Source organism: Rhagoletis pomonella, unplaced genomic scaffold (genome assembly GCF_013731165.1).
Source record: "Rhagoletis pomonella isolate Grant_MI unplaced genomic scaffold, Rhpom_1.0 Rhpom_scaffold_00004, whole genome shotgun sequence".
NCBI classification, from domain to species: domain Eukaryota; kingdom Metazoa; phylum Arthropoda; class Insecta; order Diptera; family Tephritidae; genus Rhagoletis; species Rhagoletis pomonella.
Window position 1 is genome coordinate 21,686,713 of NW_023458558.1, and position 19,310 is coordinate 21,706,022.

The window sequence follows — 19,310 nt, forward strand, 5'->3', positions numbered from 1 at the left end:
CAGCCTCCAGGTAGAGACGAAGGCGCTGGACTGATATTTTTTGTTGCACCGTGTTATCAGCACCATTAAGCGACAATATCCGTTTTTCGCAGGTTTTTATGTCAAAATATGAGTTTTCACAAAAAGTGGACTTAGCAAATTTTCACTCTAAGCTAGCAATATGTACATGTTCATGACGTATTTTTGTATAGGTCAGGGACAACTATTATTTTTTTATTATTATTATTTTGTTTTGAAGTTGGTCATTTTTAAAAATTTCTATAAACAGTAAGTACTATTGAAATTACTAAATATGTATGTATGTACATATGCATGAATACGAAAGTGTGTACAAGTGCATCCTTGAAGCGATTTTTCCAAATCTGCCTAGTTACATTCCATCTATCATAATTTACGGCACAACATTCCAGGGCTTGTGTGCATCTGTTGGCGGCTGATCAATCTATGTATATAAATTCGAATTAATATTTGTATGTAAGCAAATGCAATTAAAACACTATAATTAACATTAATTTAAATTTTACCAATTCTGTAAATTCGTCTTGACATGCCATACGAATTCGTGCAGCTGTCGCTGGAGCTTCCAGTTGAAAATGAACGCTCAGGCCACGCTCGGCACGAGCAGCCGTTATAGCCTCTTTAATGGCAAAGAAGGCGGTGCTGCCAATAAATAATGGTGGCTCTCCCACAGCCTAAACGAGTCGAATTCAAATGGTAATCAAACAACACACAAACAAAATCATTAAAAACCAACACACCTTTGATGAGTAAACAGCTCGTGGATTAGGTGCACCCGTTAAAAGGCTTACATTGAATTCCCCCGGTATATCGGCAAATCCTGGCAATTTATACATTCCAGGTCCACGCGAATAGAGTGCCCCTTGTGGGGAATAGATAAGCTCTTCCAATACAAATAAACCGTAACCTTGCATGAAGGCACCTTCAATCTGGCCAATATCGATTGCTGGATTCAAGCTCGATCCTATATCCATTACAATATCTGTGCTCAATACTTGATGATCGCCGGTTAGACAATCGATTTCGACCACTGATACGCCAACACCGTTCGTGTAGTAATTGTATGTACGCGCATTCGGATTTTTAGCTGGATCATCACCAACATCCGGCATTTTATAAAATCCACTCGCGGACAGACTAATACGCTGAAAATAAGCTTTGTTGATCCATGCGTGCCAGCTAGCATTTGGATGGGCCTCCTTAATTGGCCTTAAACGCCGATTAAGTTTCTCGCAAGCATCCAGCACAGCCATGCCATTTATATCCGAGCCCACGCTGGCTGCTGTTGGTGATGTATTGGGTACCTTATCGGTGGCTGTTTCGGAAATATGTATAAGCTCCGTTGGAATACCCAATGCACGGGCACAGCATTGTATCATTTTGGTATGCAGACCTTGACCGATCTCGACACCACCATGAGAGAGCAACACCGAACCATCAGCGTAAATGTTAATGAGAGCTCCGGCTTGGTTTAAATGCATGGCACCGAATGCGATGCCGTATTTGGTGGGAACGAGAGAGATGCCACGTTTCCGCCAACGATTTTTTCTATTAAATTCTACAATTTGTGCACGCTTCTCATGGAATTTCGACTGCTCTAGACAATCTTTCATACACCTTTAAATAACATTACATTAGTATAGTGTTACCATTTATTAAGAAAGGAAAGAAAGTTTACCTTTCAATGGGGAAATCCTCCAATCGTTGATTGTAGTGAGTAATATCACCAGTTTTATAAAAATTTATTTTCATAACATCTATATAATCTTTTCCAACTATGCGTGCCACATCTCTTATTAAATGCTCCGCAGCAAACATGCCTTGAGGACCGCCAAACCCTCTAAATGCAGTATTGGATGGCAAATTCGTTTTGCAGACCCAACCTCCAACTTTAATGTTTGGAATGCGATAGCAGTTTTCGAAATGGTTCATAGCACGCTCTAGAACCTGAATTTATAAAACAAAGTTTAAATGTTGGATTGTATCATTATATATATGTGTATATACAGTGTGCATATTTTACTCCTCGTCATTTGAATATCGCACCTTTTTAGTTCTTAGTATTTACAGTTTTTTTATATATATAATATTTTAAATTTAAATTTTTTTAAATATATATAGCATATTCTACGTTCAAATCTGATTCTTAAATTTGAAGAAAATTACAAAAGAAGTTTACAAAGAGGGGCGCTATCCTAATGACCTACAGTGAATAAGCTAAAAAATTTTTTAGAAAAATCTTGCAGCCCATTCAGTTTTATTGGTTTTTTTCTAACATAAGAGGAAAAATTTAATTTGGTATACAGATGTAAGATCAATTAACTAATGTTTAAAGACTTAGCGAACCCCTTCAAAAATAATTCGGGACAAAATTTATTTAACTTCTTTCCTTAGCCATTCTTCAAAAGTTATTTAGAATTAAGATATTTCTTAAACCTCTCTCGTTTAACAACCATATTAAAATATTTTAAATTGGCAATACAATTTTTCGAAATGAGGCTTTTTATTTATTTGGAGTTTTTAAACAGATGACAACCCTATTAAAAAATTTTTGAAATAAACATTTTGTCCGTTTGAAACCCATATAATAAAAAAATGCTTTTAAACTAATTTGGCATAAATATAAAAGTTTCAATTAAGTAATTGGCGGAGTTAAATTAAATTAAATTAAATAAAACTTTCTTTAACTTTGTTCACTAGGCACCCGCATTGTAGTGCTTTATTTAACCTGTCACTAAATTGAACTGGAATTTTTAAGTTGGTTATAACTCCTTTAGAAAATATTTAATAAATAAACTTTCAAAAGTAATTTAAAAAAAAAGCTCTCAGCTTTCTTAAACCTCTCTCGTTACTTAATTTAACTTGGACATTGTATAAATTGATGTTTAATCTCTAACCCGCTGGCAACCTTCGACAAAAATATGTCCAAAATAGAGTTTTGTATATTCTTTGTCCGTAGAAACCTATATAAAATATTCAGTTTAACTAGTTAATTCAATTGATTTGATTTCCCAAACAGGTGGCAACCCCCTTAAAAGGCATCTTCGAAATCTTCGTTTGACACCTAAAATCACCTATTTTATTAAACTGACTAACTTAACAGATTTTGAATTTGTAAACAGGTGGCAACCCTCTCCAAAAATCTTTTCGAAATTAAGCTTCCTTAAACCTTTCTTGATTTGATTCACACATAAAATGATTTATTGGTATTTAAATTGATTTTGGATTCCAAAACAGGTGATAGCCTTCCTGAAAACCATTTTCAAAAAGAGTCTTTAGGTTTAAGGATATCCATATAAAAATATTGAAATTAAAATATTTAGTTAAACTTTTTGATCAGGTGCCAACCCTCTTCAAAATTATTTCGAAATAAATCGTTATTGATCTCCTGTCCTTTGACACCCACATTGCTGTAATTTTTTATTTAACCTATAAATTAATTCATTCTAACTTTTGAAAAAGGTGTCTGCAAAAAAAAAAAAATCTGTGTGCCAAATTTCACTGAAAAACGTCCAGCCGTTTTAGCGGGAAAGAACGAAAAGCATACCCACCCCCCTCACAAACTTTCACATTTATAATATTAATCGGAAGTACAAACAGTGAAATCCTTACCGAAAAGGAGAGATCCATTGACCAACCGGCATTAGCATAACATTCAATGTTGCATGCCGTTATCAATCCTTCTTTAGTAAAACCCACTTTGTATTTGAAGAGGAACGGATGGCGTGTACCTGTTGTCATCATGTCTTCATCTCGATCAAGCATACAACGCACTGGTCGTCCAAGTCGATATGAAGCTAATGCAACTGGCAGCGCCAAGATAATCGAGCGGGACTCTTTGCCACCAAATCCTCCACCCAAACGTTTGGAACGGCAGACGACTCTATGACACGGCAGCGAAAGTACGTGCGCTACTAACTTTTGTATCTCGGAAGGATTTTGTGTGGAGCAAAACAATTCAATTTCGTCGTTGTCTCGAGGAGTGGACACACACGCATTTGTCTCCAAGTAGAAATGCTCTTGACCTCCCATACGACAACTGCCCTCATAGACGTGATCAGCTTCTTTAAGCGCTTTGTCTATATTGCCCTTCTCGTTGAATTGTGGATAATTCGGAAAGTACGATTTATGTTCGATTGCCTGTTCAATTGTGATTATTACTGGGTATACTTCTTCGTACTTGATATGCACTAGGCGTGCCGCACGCTGCGCCAAGACTTGATTATCCGCCACGATGGCCCCAACGACCTGCCCCTGGCAATTCACCTTTTTTGAGGCAAATACTTCCTCGTCATGGAAAACGGTGCCAACTTCATTTTCATGCTGGGTTAAATCTTTGCTGGAGAAGAACGCATGCACTCCCGGTTGCCTCAAGGCGTCAGTGGCATCGATGGATATGATGTTGGCGTGTGCTTTAGTACTCAGCACCAGCGCAAGATACAACTCGTTTTCGTGACGTGGAATATCATCGCAATAAATAGCTTCCCCCGTTGCCTGCTTCAGCGCAGAGGCGTGTACCTTAGGCCTTCCTATGGGATCACATGTCGATTGCTCAGAGCGTACTCTTTCAAAAATTTGTGCACTTTTTAAAATCGGTGTATGGAAGGTTTCGGCTCCACTCAACTCCCTTTCCGGTATTACATTCGCTTCAAGTACGCCAGCTTGCATTAACTCTTGACTAATAGCTAAAAACGCTTTAAAGAATAGACTGACCACCAAAGATCTTCGATAAGCGATCATTCCACCGGGCGCAGATGACGCCAGAGGTAATTCGACGCATAAACTTTCAGCGACACGTTCGACCAATACTCGATCCCACTTCTGCTTGACCATGATTTTCGATGTGGCTGGTGCCATAAGTGTTGTGGGCGCCATACCACCAAACGCCATAAAAATCTCCTGCACTATATTAGTGTTCGGTTCAAAGGTCACATTTATGGCTGCATTTACAATGGCAATGTCATCGTCTCTTCTGCGTGCCTGTTTGTATGCCACGAAGTATTGATCTTTTGAGGTCTTTGGAAAATGGATCGCCACCAAGACTTCGTGAGGCAGAATGGTATTTTTGCGGTAGCCAGTGAAGAACCCTGGACCCATGCGAACTTCGCGAGTATGTACTTTCCCATCGACCAAGCTGCACACCTTGAGTTTGGCACAAGCTACCGTCAATATAGGGTTCATGTCGGAAATAGGACTTCCAGTCATAATGTTTCCACCCAATGAAGCTACATTGCGAATTTGTTTGCCTGCAAAGTAATGCAACATTTTCACTGCACAGCGGAAGAAGCGGGTTTGGTGTCGTGGCAACTTCTCTGTTCTACCGCGTAAATGCTCTTCAATGTCCATCAGTGTGACGGCGGAACCAAATAAAATACTATCGTCAAGTTCGCGTATTTCATTTAATTCTGGCACCTTAATGGGATTAATGTGCACCGGATAAAGAAATTGCTTAAATTTCATTTCAACGCCAACCTCGGTGTTGCCAACGATAATTTTTCCATGAGGATGTTCTGCCTTTAGTTTCAGAAGGTTCAAAAGTTCCACCGGCCGATACCAAGTCGACCGGGGGCCTGTAAAAACTAAATTCACAGCGTCGAATTGTGGATTTAAATGCAATTCTGGTGGAAAAATTGGTTCTTGACTAGGATCAAAGGGTAAAAATTCACTTTTCTCAAACAATTGATCATTCACTCCATTCTGCTCCGACTCGGCTCCATTACATCCTTTGTTACCATTAACCTTGCAGCACTTGTCACCCATACTACAGCTGAACTCTTTAGTAAACGTCTTGTAACCCTCCAAAATGGGACGGTAGCCTGTACAGCGACAAAGGTTACCCTGAAATGTGACTTCAAGATCTTTCATCGATGGCAATGGCATGCTTCGAAGTAATGCGTACATGGACATAACGATGCCAGGTGTACAAAAGCCACATTGGCTGCCATGCGATTTAGCTATACGCTCCTGAACCGGATGAAGACGAGTGCGGGTGCTGCCGATGCCCTCAATGGTGGTGACAGCGCAGCCATGCATGGCGCACACTGGCATAAGGCAGGCGTTGACAGCCAAATGTTTGATGCTGTTTGTAGCGCGATCGACGCGTGAAATCATAACAGTACAAGCACCACAGCCGCCCTCACCGCAACCTAGTTTCGTTCCACAAAGACGTAATTTATCGCGCAAATATGTGAGCAGTGTGCATTCTGGATCGGGTTCTGCATCGGTGACCTGTGTAAAACAAAGGTAAATTGGTTATTAACCGAACGCAAAGCACTTATGAACTTTTTTGTCAGTATTTTGATGAGACTATTAGTTAGAGGGTGGGCAGGGCACCTAGCTACGGCGACTAAGGACAAGTAACAAAACTTCTACATATTTGGTTACTAGTCTTTATTGATACACCTATCATTAAGGAACCTCACGAAGTTTCTGGAAGGTAACGACGGAAAAAACTGTTATGAGAAGTTTTTCAATAGTTCAAAAGCTCCTGAAAAAATATCCGGGCGATTCCCCCGTCACGGGTGGGACATTTGAACAGAAAAAATTGTTCTTTCTTATTTAAATTTAAGTATAAAGTACTGAACAATTCTACATTTTGATAAAGCTACACCTGAGTTTTTACCAAATACCGAAAAAATGCGAGCTTACTTTTATATGGAAAAAATCTGAGTTGTTTCTTCTATCATGGGTGGGACAAAAAAAAGAACCTGCCTTTAGGAGCACATATATTTTACGAAAACTCTGCGAATTTACTGTGTGAACTTGATGTCTTATAATAAAACAAAGAACCACGAATGCAAACAAAGCAAAAACTACAACAAAAAGGATGGCTTTGTTATAAAAAGAAATCCGAAATACCTCTGTCACGGATGGGACACCATTTGTCACGGGTGGGACAACATTTGTCACGGGTGGGACAACATTTGTCACGGGGGGGACACCTACGAAAAGAGTTTTTAGAGTAGTCCATATTAAAATTAGTTATAAGAACAGTTTAACTTTAACAGCACCGCGGGATCAAAAAACGACTTAATCTTTCCATTTAAAGTTTCGGCTGTTCAATTATAAGCAACGCCGAATTAACAGAGCTTTTAAGAGAGAACCGTAACTTGCTGTCTCCACAGGCAATAGTTTTTATCTTGATAATGTTATCAGGCAAAATTTTGCCCATGGAGCCCGCTTATTGCTCTTGGCAAGCAATAATTATCAGAGCTTTTATCTTGATAAATATTGCCAGCAATTTGGTACTTTGCAGCTACATTTTCATTTGCGCGATAGCTTCGTGGAGACAACATTATCGATATTTCAATATAAAAGCAAAAATTGAACTGTTTTCTATTAAAATATGTGTTATTATTTGCTTGGGTGTGAAATAGCATATTTTTTAAACTTTTTAATTGATGAAATCCGGCAAAAATTGCCATCTTTTAAATGCTTTTATCAAGATAAAAAATGCCCACGCACAAATATTGCCGCTGATAAAATTTTTATCAGGCAATAAAAATGACAGTTGGTGGGCAAAAACTTTTACGTTAAGTTGCCATAATCAGACCATGAGAAAACGGAATTGTTGGCGATAGGAACACAGAGATGAAAAGCGTGAATTTTCACTGACTTCAAATTTAGTAGAAAGTTTTTCAAAAATTATCTAGCCATAACACAAACCAATTAGCTCTAGTTGGCAAAAAGCATTGTCACTGAAATTATGACTGCATGTACACACAAATGTATATACATATATACAAACATAAATACATACATATGCTTAAAATTGCAGTTTCATTAAATTGTGTTCTTTTATTTTCAATTTCAAAGATCACTTTTAATTCAAAACTTATATACATTCGCATGCTTGAATAAATGCTTGAAAACTCTCGGCACATGTATCTTCCTGTGTTTGCAAAATATTCGGTGTGCAAAATACTCTTGGTTGGTGTCCACGCTGCTAATTAATGGGAACTCGAAAAATAGAAAACAATTATTTTAGTACTAGTTTCCTTCCTCTCTGTGTTTCTATCGCCAGCAGTTCCGTATCCTCAGTTCCACTTAAATCGTCGGTTGGCTAAAGTGTTCGAGCGCTCGATTTTTCGATGCAAGTGAAAAGTTTTAATAAATCTATGATAAAAGTTGTAAAAATTTAATGTGCATATATGTGTATTGTAGCAATTTCAATAAATATATATAATTCATCATTTGTGTTGTGAAAAGTGTTTGCAGTGAAGTGCTTGTCGGTAATTGTAGTTTAATTTTACACGATGGCGGAGCAGCCTAGAAATTAAAGGCAATTGCCCAGCAAGAGATGTGAAAACTAGTGCCACCAAATAGGGTGCATTTACATACGTATGTAAATATATACATACATATATGTATACATATAATTGATGGTCCTTCGTACATATGTCGATTGTTATGCTGTTGCGCCGAATTGCATGTACAATATGAATCGAAAAAAATGGTGAGTCATGTGATATTTTTTAATTTTATCAAAATATGTTCATATATTAGCTCATATTACATATTTATTTTCCAATTAATAGTTGGCAATAGTTAGAGTTGCCTGAATTCGATTTTTTTAGTAAAAACAGGCATTTGTACCATCGAATTCATCTGCGGCATCTCCACTTCATTTAGTACCAAAGAAAGAAGTTAATGACTGGCGTCCTTGTGGTGATTTAAGAAGACTTAATACTGTGACGGTACCGCAGTGTTGGATCCAGCGGGGGCGTTTTGGGGGTTAATCTACGTGTCAGTCAGTAGCGGACCCGCGGGGCACGGTATTTTAATGCATAGACGCCATATTATACATACCTATGCGCCATATTAAAACAGCCCCCGTGGGTCCGCCACTGACTGACATGTAGTTTAACCCCCAAAACCCCCCGCTGGATCCGCCATAGTGTACCGGCTCATTATCCCTTGCCTCATATTCACGATTTTAATATGAATATGGAATAAAAATATATTTCCAAAACTAGATTACTTTTTTTTGCTTTCTGAATCTCTAGAACTATTGAAAAGCTATTTAGAACGAACGGCTTTAATTTTTTTCCAAAATTAAACTTTTTCGACTTAAAATTTTTTTTTTCAGCGTAATTTCCTAAAACTTCCTTTTCCTTTTTAGGAACTCTAGAACTATTGAAAAGCTACTCAGAACATTTGTTTTGCGTTTTTGCGTAATGGCGAATGCTGTGTGAATCTGGCATACAGCATATTTAAAAACAAATGTTTGGCCAAGAGTGCTAGTAAAAGCTTAAACAGACGGCAGCGTTGATACGGATTAACTCAGACTTAATCCGGATCAACTGCAGTTAATTTCCGAGTTCATCCGGATCAACAATGCCCTCTGTTTATGCTTTAAGGGATTAATGATAATAATAATAATCGGTTTTTTTTTTCGTTAGAAATCCTGCACTGGTGAGCAAAAAAATTCAGATTTGACCAGTAAGAAAGCCTTTAAAAATTTATAGGTACTTCGAGCCTTGTAAGGTGAATGAGAGCTTTTTACTTCCCGCTGTTAATATTTCCTGGAATCGCTATGCAGCCCCTTATCGGTACCCAACTTAGGTAAACCCTATTCAGTAAAAGCTGAAAATAAGCAAGAAAAAAGCAATTTCCAGCACTTATATAAGCACTACAGCATTTGTAAATATGTATTTGAAAACTCTACTCGAAAACGAAAAAAAAACTCGACCCTGGTTATTACTCAGAAAACAAAGGTTCACGAAATTAACTCGCAATCCTTCCTCTTGTACAACAACCCTATTATTTGACACAAACAAAATACTTTGGGAAAAATTACCGAACAGTGGTGGATTCAGCGGGGGAGTTTTCCACACGTGGGTCCGCCACTGACTGACACGTAGCTTAAGAATTAATTGTTTCAATAAGAAAAAACACAGATGTATATATATGTTTTTAAATATCATTAATTTTTAGAAACGTATTTTATTTTTTCTCATTCTTAGTTAAAAATGTTTTATTTTTTCAATTGATTTTTCTTTTTTGGTTTTCGATTTTACTTGTTTAATTGTTAGGATCTTATTTTTTTTCGTTTTATTTTTTGTTTTGATTAAACTTTCTTTTAAGTTTAGGTTTTCTTTTAAAATATATATTTGTTTTTGCCAAGAAAGTTGGCAAGGCAGCTATTTTTTAAGACTTTTGTATCAAAATAAATAAAACTTTAAAATTCTATTGCCTACTGTCTTTGAATTGTCGTACAAAAGACTTGAAACTATCTTATCTAGAATTGCCCTATTAACTACGTAAATATGAAGAGGCTTTCGCAGTGCTTTCATTTTAGCTCATAAGCTGATAAGATGTTATTATTTACTAAAACACTCTATACATTCGAGGATATATCAATAAACTTGAGTGTTGGTAGCCGAATTTTAAGTTAAAAGATTATAATATTTTTAGTCTGATGTTATCCGCCCTAGAGGGGGTCTTCTTATCGCACATGAAATCAAAGCATTAAAATAGATACTAATAATATTTTTTGTAGTGAAACGCCAATAAATAATGTATACAATCAAACTACTTAGTAGTTAAAATATCATACACATTTAGGGGATTCACAAGACGTGTTAACCGTCGTAAAATCTTAAGGTTAACATCTTTTTTAATTAAAATGGTTTTAGGGGATTTCTAACTAAACCGAAATTCTTTTAAACTGATAAAGAATATATAATTAGCCAACCCCCCAACCATTTTAACCGCTATTTTACATAAACAAGTGTTAAGCTTAAGATTTTACGACGGTTAACACGTCTTGTGAATCCCCTAATTGTATGTAAGTAAGTAATTTTTCTAAAATTTTACTCTGGAAGGCCCTTGAGAAACAAAATATATAACACTCCGATTAAATTCATATCATGAAACTACGAAGCGGTGTGCGAGGAAAAAAAATGTATTATTGTCTTGTCTTTAGGTTAATTAGTTTAGGGCGCTATATTTTATTAGTTTCGGTTAAGCTCTAACTAATACGAACTGTCTAGAAGGCTAACACAGGGGTTTCCAAACATTTTTCCCGCGGCACCCTTATTGTGCTGAAAAAATTTCGCGGCACCCCTACTCTTCAAATGTCTATGAAAACAAGAAAGCACAATACAAACTTTATGCTCCCTTAGCTTTAATGTGAAGGCTGAAATTATTTTGATGATTTCATTATTTCCTTTAAGTTTATTGGGAGCTCTGAAAATTTTACGCTGAAGTCATTTGACGCTGAAGGCTTGCTGGTGTATTTGTTTTTAACCGACTTTACAAAAAAGGGGAAGGTATCAATTCGTCGTTTTTATATCATTATTTTTTTCTAATTTGGTTTAAGTCCGATCATGAAGAGATTAACGATATTTCTAAAATGTTTATATGGGAATTGAAGTCGGTTTTGTTTTTTGCTTAAAAATTACATGTTTATGTAAGCATTTGCTGAAAATGCATTCTTACATAGAAATGTAAAAGTAAAAGTCTTTAGTATTTTTAATGCAATCTTGCCAACAGCAGTGTATTCTGCATATAGTTGCATCCAGAACTCTCTTGGCTCCCTTCGTAGTATTTAATATTCAAAGTGTCGTCTTCACTGATGTCCAGAAGATTTTCAAAAGCTTAATTTGTCATCTCAGTAGGTTTACTTTTCGGGTCACATGAATGCGGGTTTGTTATCCAGCTGTAGACATCCTCAGAGTCAATGTTGGGAAAATATTCGACAATGGTATTTTCTAAATTTTCTAATGCGCGTTAACGCTAGAAAATAACTTTTACAGCCAATTTCACGAAAGCAATTTAAGTGAAAAATTATTTTAAACTTTTGAATTTTTTATGGAAATTGACGAAAAGTAAAAAATCATTTTCCATTTAAACTGCTGGTGAAACCGGCTGTTATCATTCATACGTTTTTCTGAGTTACTTTGTTTATTTATGGGGTTTTTATGCAAATTGCTAGAAATTCTAAAATATACATGTCACCAATAAAAAAAATCTCGACGTGCTAGAAAAAACCAAAGATTTATTTTAATTTCGCAGACGTCTGTTATCTTCGCAGTGTCATTCATTAAAATATTCACAAGTTTTCAAACTTTTTATAAGTTCGTTCTCGACTACCTCTAAACTCGTGTTGATTCGTTCATTCACAGTGTGATTGTGAAGTTCCAAAGAATAAGTAACATTTACTACAAGTGCGCGAAGCAGCTGTGCTTGTTACGAGAACAGCCCAGCCAGCAAAAAAATCCGAAAATTAAACCGAAAACAGGAAGAAAAGTGGATGAAACGCGAATTAGGTCTACAAAAGTACCGAAAATGGTTGTGCAAAGGGTAGGTTTTCGGCCATTTTTCTGAAAATTTTCTGATTCAATTTTTCGTTGACAAAACGTATTTTCCCCAGCACACTTAAGAGCGAAATACACCACACAAGCGGCTTGACAAACCAAGCGAAATATCCCTTTGCTGCAAGCCATTTGTATTGTGTATGGGGTTTGACGAGCCGCTAAAGGTAATTTTAATAAAAATCAATTTTTTTTTGATTTTCTGGCCGCTTTCTTGAAGTTTAATCAAACCGTTTACGTTATGTTTGAAAAGTTTATAGAATTTGCACGCACCACTAGTATACTCTAGCCATTAGCGGCACCCACTTTGGGAAAGCCTGGGCTAATAAACCCAAACGTAAACACCATCTCCGCTAGTATTTATTCGCAACGTACATACCTATATGTATATAAATATATATGTATACATATACCTATGCATATAATATGTATCTTTACTATTATTTGTTTCATGAGCCTGATAAGAAATTAAGCAAATGTTGAATATGTAAAGTTTAGGACTGCTCATAAATATGTATAAGCTACACATTGTTGCTATAAAGCGCTGAGACGAACAAAGAATATTATATTTATGAATTACTAGCTGTTACTTGCAAAAACGAAGCTTAGATGAACTTAAAAACAGTGCCTTACATTCAGTAGAAGTATATAGCCCTGCTGCAGTAGGTAAGTAGGTAGTACACGTTTTTAATTTCATCAGGTGGAACACATCTTCAAAATACTTATTTACAACCTACAACATTTTTTTTTTTTAATTTAGGAAGGAGAATTATTTGGCCCAGCTAGAAGTTATAGCGCCAATTAACATAATTATATAAATATTAAACATTTATAATAAAAATTTAATTTCTTTTAACAATGCAATTAATGAAATTCTTCGAGCGATGATAAACTGATCTTAAAGAAGAATATCTGGTACAATTGAATAATATGTATATGATTCCGCGGTAAGGCATTGATCACAATTTGAATTAGATTCAATATTCATTCTTGCAAGATTATTTTTGCAAAAAGTGTGATTAGATAAAATTCGGTTTAATAGCTTAATTTCAATTGGGTTTTAAATGTTTTTTTATTGAACCAGGGAGTTTTTGGAAATTCTGGAAACATGACACCATATATTATGCCTTTGTGAGTACTCAAAACATAAAACTCCTGCTGCCACTCTTCTCTTCATTTTGTAGTTATTTCCATTATGGCATCGAATATCGTCCATGAAATACTAATTCTCTCTTCATATTGATCAGCCTCCTAACGCTGCCTGATCTGCTACTTCATTTAGTTCAATATTACTGTGGGCTGGGATATAATGGATGTCTAATTTATCAATATTCGAGTTGGAAACTGCAATATAATTGTTGTTATTTCTGCTATTTAAAATGAAAGTACCACTTCTGTATGTAGACTATCCATTAAGATTGCTAGTTTCTCCAATTGATAATGAATGGCAAATTCTATAGCCATTTTATTAGCTACCAGTTCGGCAGTCACGGAAGCTAATTTTTTATTGCAAAAATACGATTTTATGGTTTAAGAATTTTCATGAAAAAAAGCTGCTTTGGTTTGGTTTTCTTTAATAGATCCGTCCGTAAAAAGTATTTCAAACTGATTACTTTTTAATTATTGAATTTTCCGCAAACATAATTTATTAATAATATTTTGATTTGCTTTCTTTTTAAAATTAAAGATCTCATTAAAGAAATTTTTATTAATGAAAATTTTGGAAGTAAAATTTTGTTCTTCCGAAATACTAACAATCTTATAAAATATTGATGTGAATTTATTAAAAACGATATAATAGCTTGATTTTTTATTTAATTCTGAGGAAAATAAATACTTCTTCGCAGGTTAATTATAGTCAATAACTTTAATAATTTTCTTAGCTGTGGCAAGTTCAAAACGTTCTTTGGGTGGTATTCCGCAGTTGGTCTGGATCTTATCAGACTTAAACATCTTCTAATATTTACGTTACAACACGCATAAAATTATATATACATATATAAGTTTTTTCTTCAAGGATTTGTTTGGATTTCGAAATAATTCATAATTTTTCCTCTTTTGTTTTACACCCATATTGTGATAAAAATGTATTTACATCCTTAATTCCCTTAATTCATGCTGAAATTGACTTTTTAAATAGGTGGCAACCCTAATACAAGTAATTTTGAAATTATGGCCCTTTCAAAACCATTTGGACTGATACGGATAGTCTTATGTTAAGTAAAGTAAAGTTATGGAGCTAACGCATAGTAAATAGGCATTCCTGTGTTAAGTAGGATAGTTCCCCGGATATGACTGCGATAAGATCAAACAATTGCACATGGCTGATTTAGTATATAGGGAGTTCACCAGCTGTTGTATCACTGTCGTATTGTTGTAGTTGTGAAACTTAACAGTCTACGTATGTAATTAATTGATTTTCTCCCTCTGATCAGCATCATCCATCCATTACGTTAACGATTGAGCTTGTGAAAAATGCAAATGCTTTTATTTATCTACGACTCATTTAAACTGTAATATGTTCACTTGAACGGCTTCTGAATAACTTGAATAATGTAAGCAGTCGCCATTCCAGTCTAGTGCACACTGGTACAGAAATGGTAAAATGTGGTCAAAATTGTTGCGTTACTATTTGAAGTGCAAAAAACTAAGACAATAATGTTTTTGGTATAGCTTAACATCGAAGATATCAAAATCCGTGGATTACCAAAACGCCTCATATTAAAAAAATAAATACTGAGGAAAAAGAGTACTTTAAACGTATTAACGGCTCAATGAATTTGTTATTTTTTTTCATCCTCGGCATTTTCTGTAGAAAGTTAATAGAAAAAATTTATAAAACATGGTTGCCAACTATTTGAAAATTATTCAAAGGCACAACAGCATATTTCAATTTCTACACCTAAACAAAAACCGTTTGAAGAAATTTATCGGCACCTTAATTCACAAAGGCCCTAACCAACACTTTTTACGAAACTACGTTTTTCACAGATTTTGGTAGGATGTATTAAAATATACACCTTCAATAAAAGTTTTAAAGTGTTAACCCCCAAAAAAAAAATGGAGATATATGCCACTTTTTAAGAAGCCCTACCTATTTTTAATACTGATTTTATAACGTTTTTTGCTTCTTCCGTAAAATAAAATATATGTTGGTGAGGGCCATTGTGAATTAAGGTAATGATATAGAAAATGAATTCAAGGTTGCCTGTAAATTTTTATGGTCTTATAGCATTTCCTTTTCTACAGAAAAATGTTGCCTTCTCTGTGCCCTGAAAAGGTAAAACTTTTTGTAGAAAAGAAAACGCCAATAAAGTACTCCAGGCGCATGTTGAAATATGTAGCATTGCTGCAAGTATAAGTCAATATACTTCAGATGGACTTTTTTTTTACAGCACATTATAACTAGATGAAATATCTACAGCCAGTGAAATATCTACAGTTGTGAGCTCGTCACAAAAAGAAAAATATGGAGGGAAAGATAATTTCTTTCTATTTTATAAAAAAAAAACAACGAGAATGCAGCGAAGAAATTTTTGTTCAAGAATAATTTCATTAGGAAATAAAACAAAATGCTTTACTATCATAAACCTTCATTGAAAAGAATTTCTTTTTAAAACATTAAAATATATGATAAGATTATGTAAGAAAATAAAACTAACCAAAAAAAAAAAAAGAAAATAAAAAATTCTCTGACCTCGAACCCGGATCTCTCGACCGGCAGCCTAATGCTTTGACCACTCGGCCATTGCGACTCTTTGAGCGCCGCGGGCTAAAGGCCTAGGATATTGACCAAAAATTTTGACATTTCACACAGATTTTTTTTAGAGCATGATTACCAATCAAAATTCTAAAAACAGTAAAATTCTAATGACAGTTTCTTCTGTTAAACAAAAATAATTTGTAATGAATTTACCAGTCTCTGTTTTTGTGATTTCTTTTACGAGTGGTGTAAAGCTTTGCTACGTATAACCTTCATTAATTAAAAAAAAAAAACAAAAAAAAATGATTTTACTAGTCTTTCTACTTACGATTTCTTTAAATAAAACATGTAAATTTTAGTTGAAACATTTTAGTCGTTTTAGCCGCTTTTTTTGCCAATATAGCCCATAGTCGGCCCAAAAAGTTCTGGCAACACTGGCTGCATACTGGCCTTAATTCATGTACGAGAGAGAGAGAGAGAGACAGATAATTTCTTATCAGTATTATGCACTTCTGAATAGTCGTTGGGGGGCATTAGCTTTAGCTGGCACTCAAAAATAAACGAAACATATCGCAACAGGTTCCTGAGATCTCTTTTGTCGAGTTTAAAAACATTAAATTATTTGCTGTAAGTGGTTTTGCGTATACTTTGGCTTTGAATTCTTTTAACACACAATTGCCTGCCCCACTAAACAAGATTGGAAATTTTCTTTCGTACATACATACATACTTACGTAAAAATTTACGCACCTTCTTGCCATTGACAAAAAATATAAGTGGTGATTCCTTTTCGACCGGAACACTCAACACTACATTACTATTTGTTGTCATGTTTCACTTTTTCCAACTGTTTTAATATACTGCATAAGATTGTTGTCTGTTCGACAAATGCTTATTTTTTTTTTAAATTAATTTATCGCTAATGACACTTTTCTTATCAAGCGCAATTCGTTATCAAATCTAAATTAGTTCAGGTAACTTGCAGTTGAATGCAATCGAATTTTACTATAAAATACACTGCCGAAGCGCGAAATTTAACACATCCAACTTGCGAGAATGTCCAAAGTGATCTGAACGTTGTGTATCTTCTCAGATCGAAGAGGCATTGTGAGCTGGCATGTGTACTTATAAGCCCAGCAGTGAATTAGACTGGCTTCGCGATAGCTAAGAACTAGGCCAGAAGGTACTAGTCTACTCAATCCATAGAGAATGCCTTCAACGCCATGACTCTGACTTTCTACAACTATTTTGGGTGCTTATTGTGCGCTAAAGTGTAATGTATCTACGATGTTGTTGTAAGAATCCAAATAGAGGGCGAATTGGCGGAAGCATAAAAAAATGTCATCAGATATTTTCACTAGAAATTTTTAGAGCTGCGAGGAGAACCAAAAATAATTACAAAGACTGTGTTTAAATCTGTGACAACAGTAAAACAGGTGGAATACTTAATTCTTTACAAAGCGTTTAATTTTTCACAATTTCCTCGGACTTCGATAGCAAATATCGCTTCATAGAAAATTTTAATATATGTATGTATATACATACATACTTCGACTTATACAAATGTACTTATTTACAAATAATTAATTTATTTGTTTAAATTCTCTTCTTCTTCTTCTTCTTGTTTGGCGCTTGTTTAAACGCTACTGATCTCTAATAGAGACACAAAAGGGGAGCTCACGTTGAGTAGCATTTTAGGTGTAAAGTTGTTCCAACAACAAAATCCGTGCTAAATTGCTACGGAGTGTGAGTACCCCTAATGTATTTATTTGACTTAATAGCATAGATGAATAACTACGAGAGGCGTCTGATAAGTTCGTAGCCTAAGATTTAAAATTTCTTATTTGTTTATATTTTTCATATTTCAATATACTGGCCATTCTTTGGAATTATGAGTAACGAGATTAAGAATTATCGAACTTATTAGCCGCCCCTCGTAGGCATATGTAAGTACATACTTATTATTATTTCCAATAAAATTTTTATAGCAAAAACAAAATGATGTCATAGCTCTTGTTTACAAATTTTTCTGCCAAAATATTTGCATTATAGATAACGATAAGTGATTTTCCACATTCTCCCAGCGACTATTCAGACCGGACCATTTGATGCTGAATAAAAGAGGGGAGGTGTTATCAATTAACATACATACAGAGTTGCCGAAAGATTTCGCTGAAAAATCGTCAATTTAACACAAGAAAATGAGGATTTCCGCAAAAAAAGAAAATTTCTTTTTTACACTTTTTTTTAATAAAAATACAGAGAAAATTACATACAGTAAATATGACCACACATTACAAAACCAAAGGGAACCCACATTGCATATGGGTTAATAAAAGTTAACGACAATTTAAACACAACTGCTTTTAAATAGTTGAAATCCACCGGTTTGAAAGTTTTGAAGATTTTCATCCAGTTTTAAAGTGTAACATTAACATTTACTAACTGATAGACTATCTTGACTGAACAAATTCTCCCTGATATTTTTCTGTCTCTTTCAAATGAGGGTCAGTGCAAATTAACGATTTGGTTACAATTTCAGAACAAATTTAATATAAAAGTAAATAAATGCAAGGTTGTATTTTGGATTACATTTTCCTTCAACAAATTTTATACATACATATGTACAAATGTAATTAATGGCGTTTTCGTTTCGACAAAAAATGCTGCCTTCTCATTGCCCTCTTCTTAGTATTTGTACGTAGAGGGCAAAGAGAAGGAGACCTTTTTTGGTAGAAAAAAAAACGCCATAAGTGGAAAAAATAAGATAATAATAATAAAAAAATCGTCACTACGGGAGAAAAAATCATCAAAACGTCATTGAGCTTAAATAAAAACATCAAAATGACGACGAAATCGTCAATTCGGCAACGCTGCATACATACAACGTCCATACATACAGAAAAAACTGAAGAGAACAAAATTAGTCACTCTCTTAAAACAACTGTTTGCGTTCGCCCAACAAGTCGCTAATATTTTTTTCGGCAAAATGGTTTTTATTGCATGTGAGTGCTGCTTATCACTGACGATAATACAGATGCAATAGCAATTGTGGGCATACCAGGGTAACCAACTCATTTTTATATTCTCTCCGATTTCCACGATGAAATTCTCCGATTTTGCGCGAAATGTCAAAAAATTTATAGAAAAGTACTCCGGATTGTAAATTTTTGACATCTATGAGGTGAATTAAAATTTCCGACCCAGCAGGGCTAGCAAAAAATTTGAGAGCAAGAATCATCACTACACACCTGACGGGTTTGCTTTAATCTT

The 19,310-nt window shown here is 34.9% G+C and overlaps 1 protein-coding gene across 2 annotated transcripts; it reads right to left on the reverse strand.

Annotated features, from left to right (window-relative positions):
• Window positions 1-258: 258 nt before the first annotated feature.
• On the reverse strand, window positions 259-17,089 carry LOC118737218 (xanthine dehydrogenase). Of its 2 annotated transcripts, none has more exons than XM_036467587.1 (6): window positions 16,788-17,089; window positions 3,631-6,246; window positions 1,697-1,965; window positions 759-1,635; window positions 525-692; window positions 259-442 (listed from the first exon to the last, which is right to left on the reverse strand). In XM_036467587.1, exons 1-6 carry the CDS (start codon window positions 16,866-16,868, stop codon window positions 392-394), a joined length of 4,062 nt encoding a protein of 1,353 aa, XP_036323480.1. In that variant the 5' UTR covers window positions 16,869-17,089; the 3' UTR covers window positions 259-391. The 2 variants fall into 2 exon arrangements, with proteins under 2 accessions (XP_036323480.1, XP_036323481.1); XM_036467588.1 differs by having other exon boundaries at window positions 16,772-16,878.
• Window positions 17,090-19,310: the final 2,221 nt, after the last annotated feature.

What these genes read in the sequence shown, in the direction of transcription:
- LOC118737218 (XM_036467587.1), bottom strand. Translation starts at nt 16,868, where the DNA reads ATGACAACAAATAGTAATGTAGTGTTGAGTGTTCCGGTCGAAAAGGAA. An exon ending in CAATGGATCTCTCCTTTTCG is followed by an intron (nt 1,966 to 3,630) that starts GTAAGGATTTCA and finishes TTATAAATTCAG; the next exon opens with GTTCTAGAGCGTGCTATGAA. An exon ending in GAGGATTTCCCCATTGAAAG is followed by an intron (nt 1,636 to 1,696) that starts GTAAACTTTCTT and finishes TGTTATTTAAAG; the next exon opens with GTGTATGAAAGATTGTCTAG.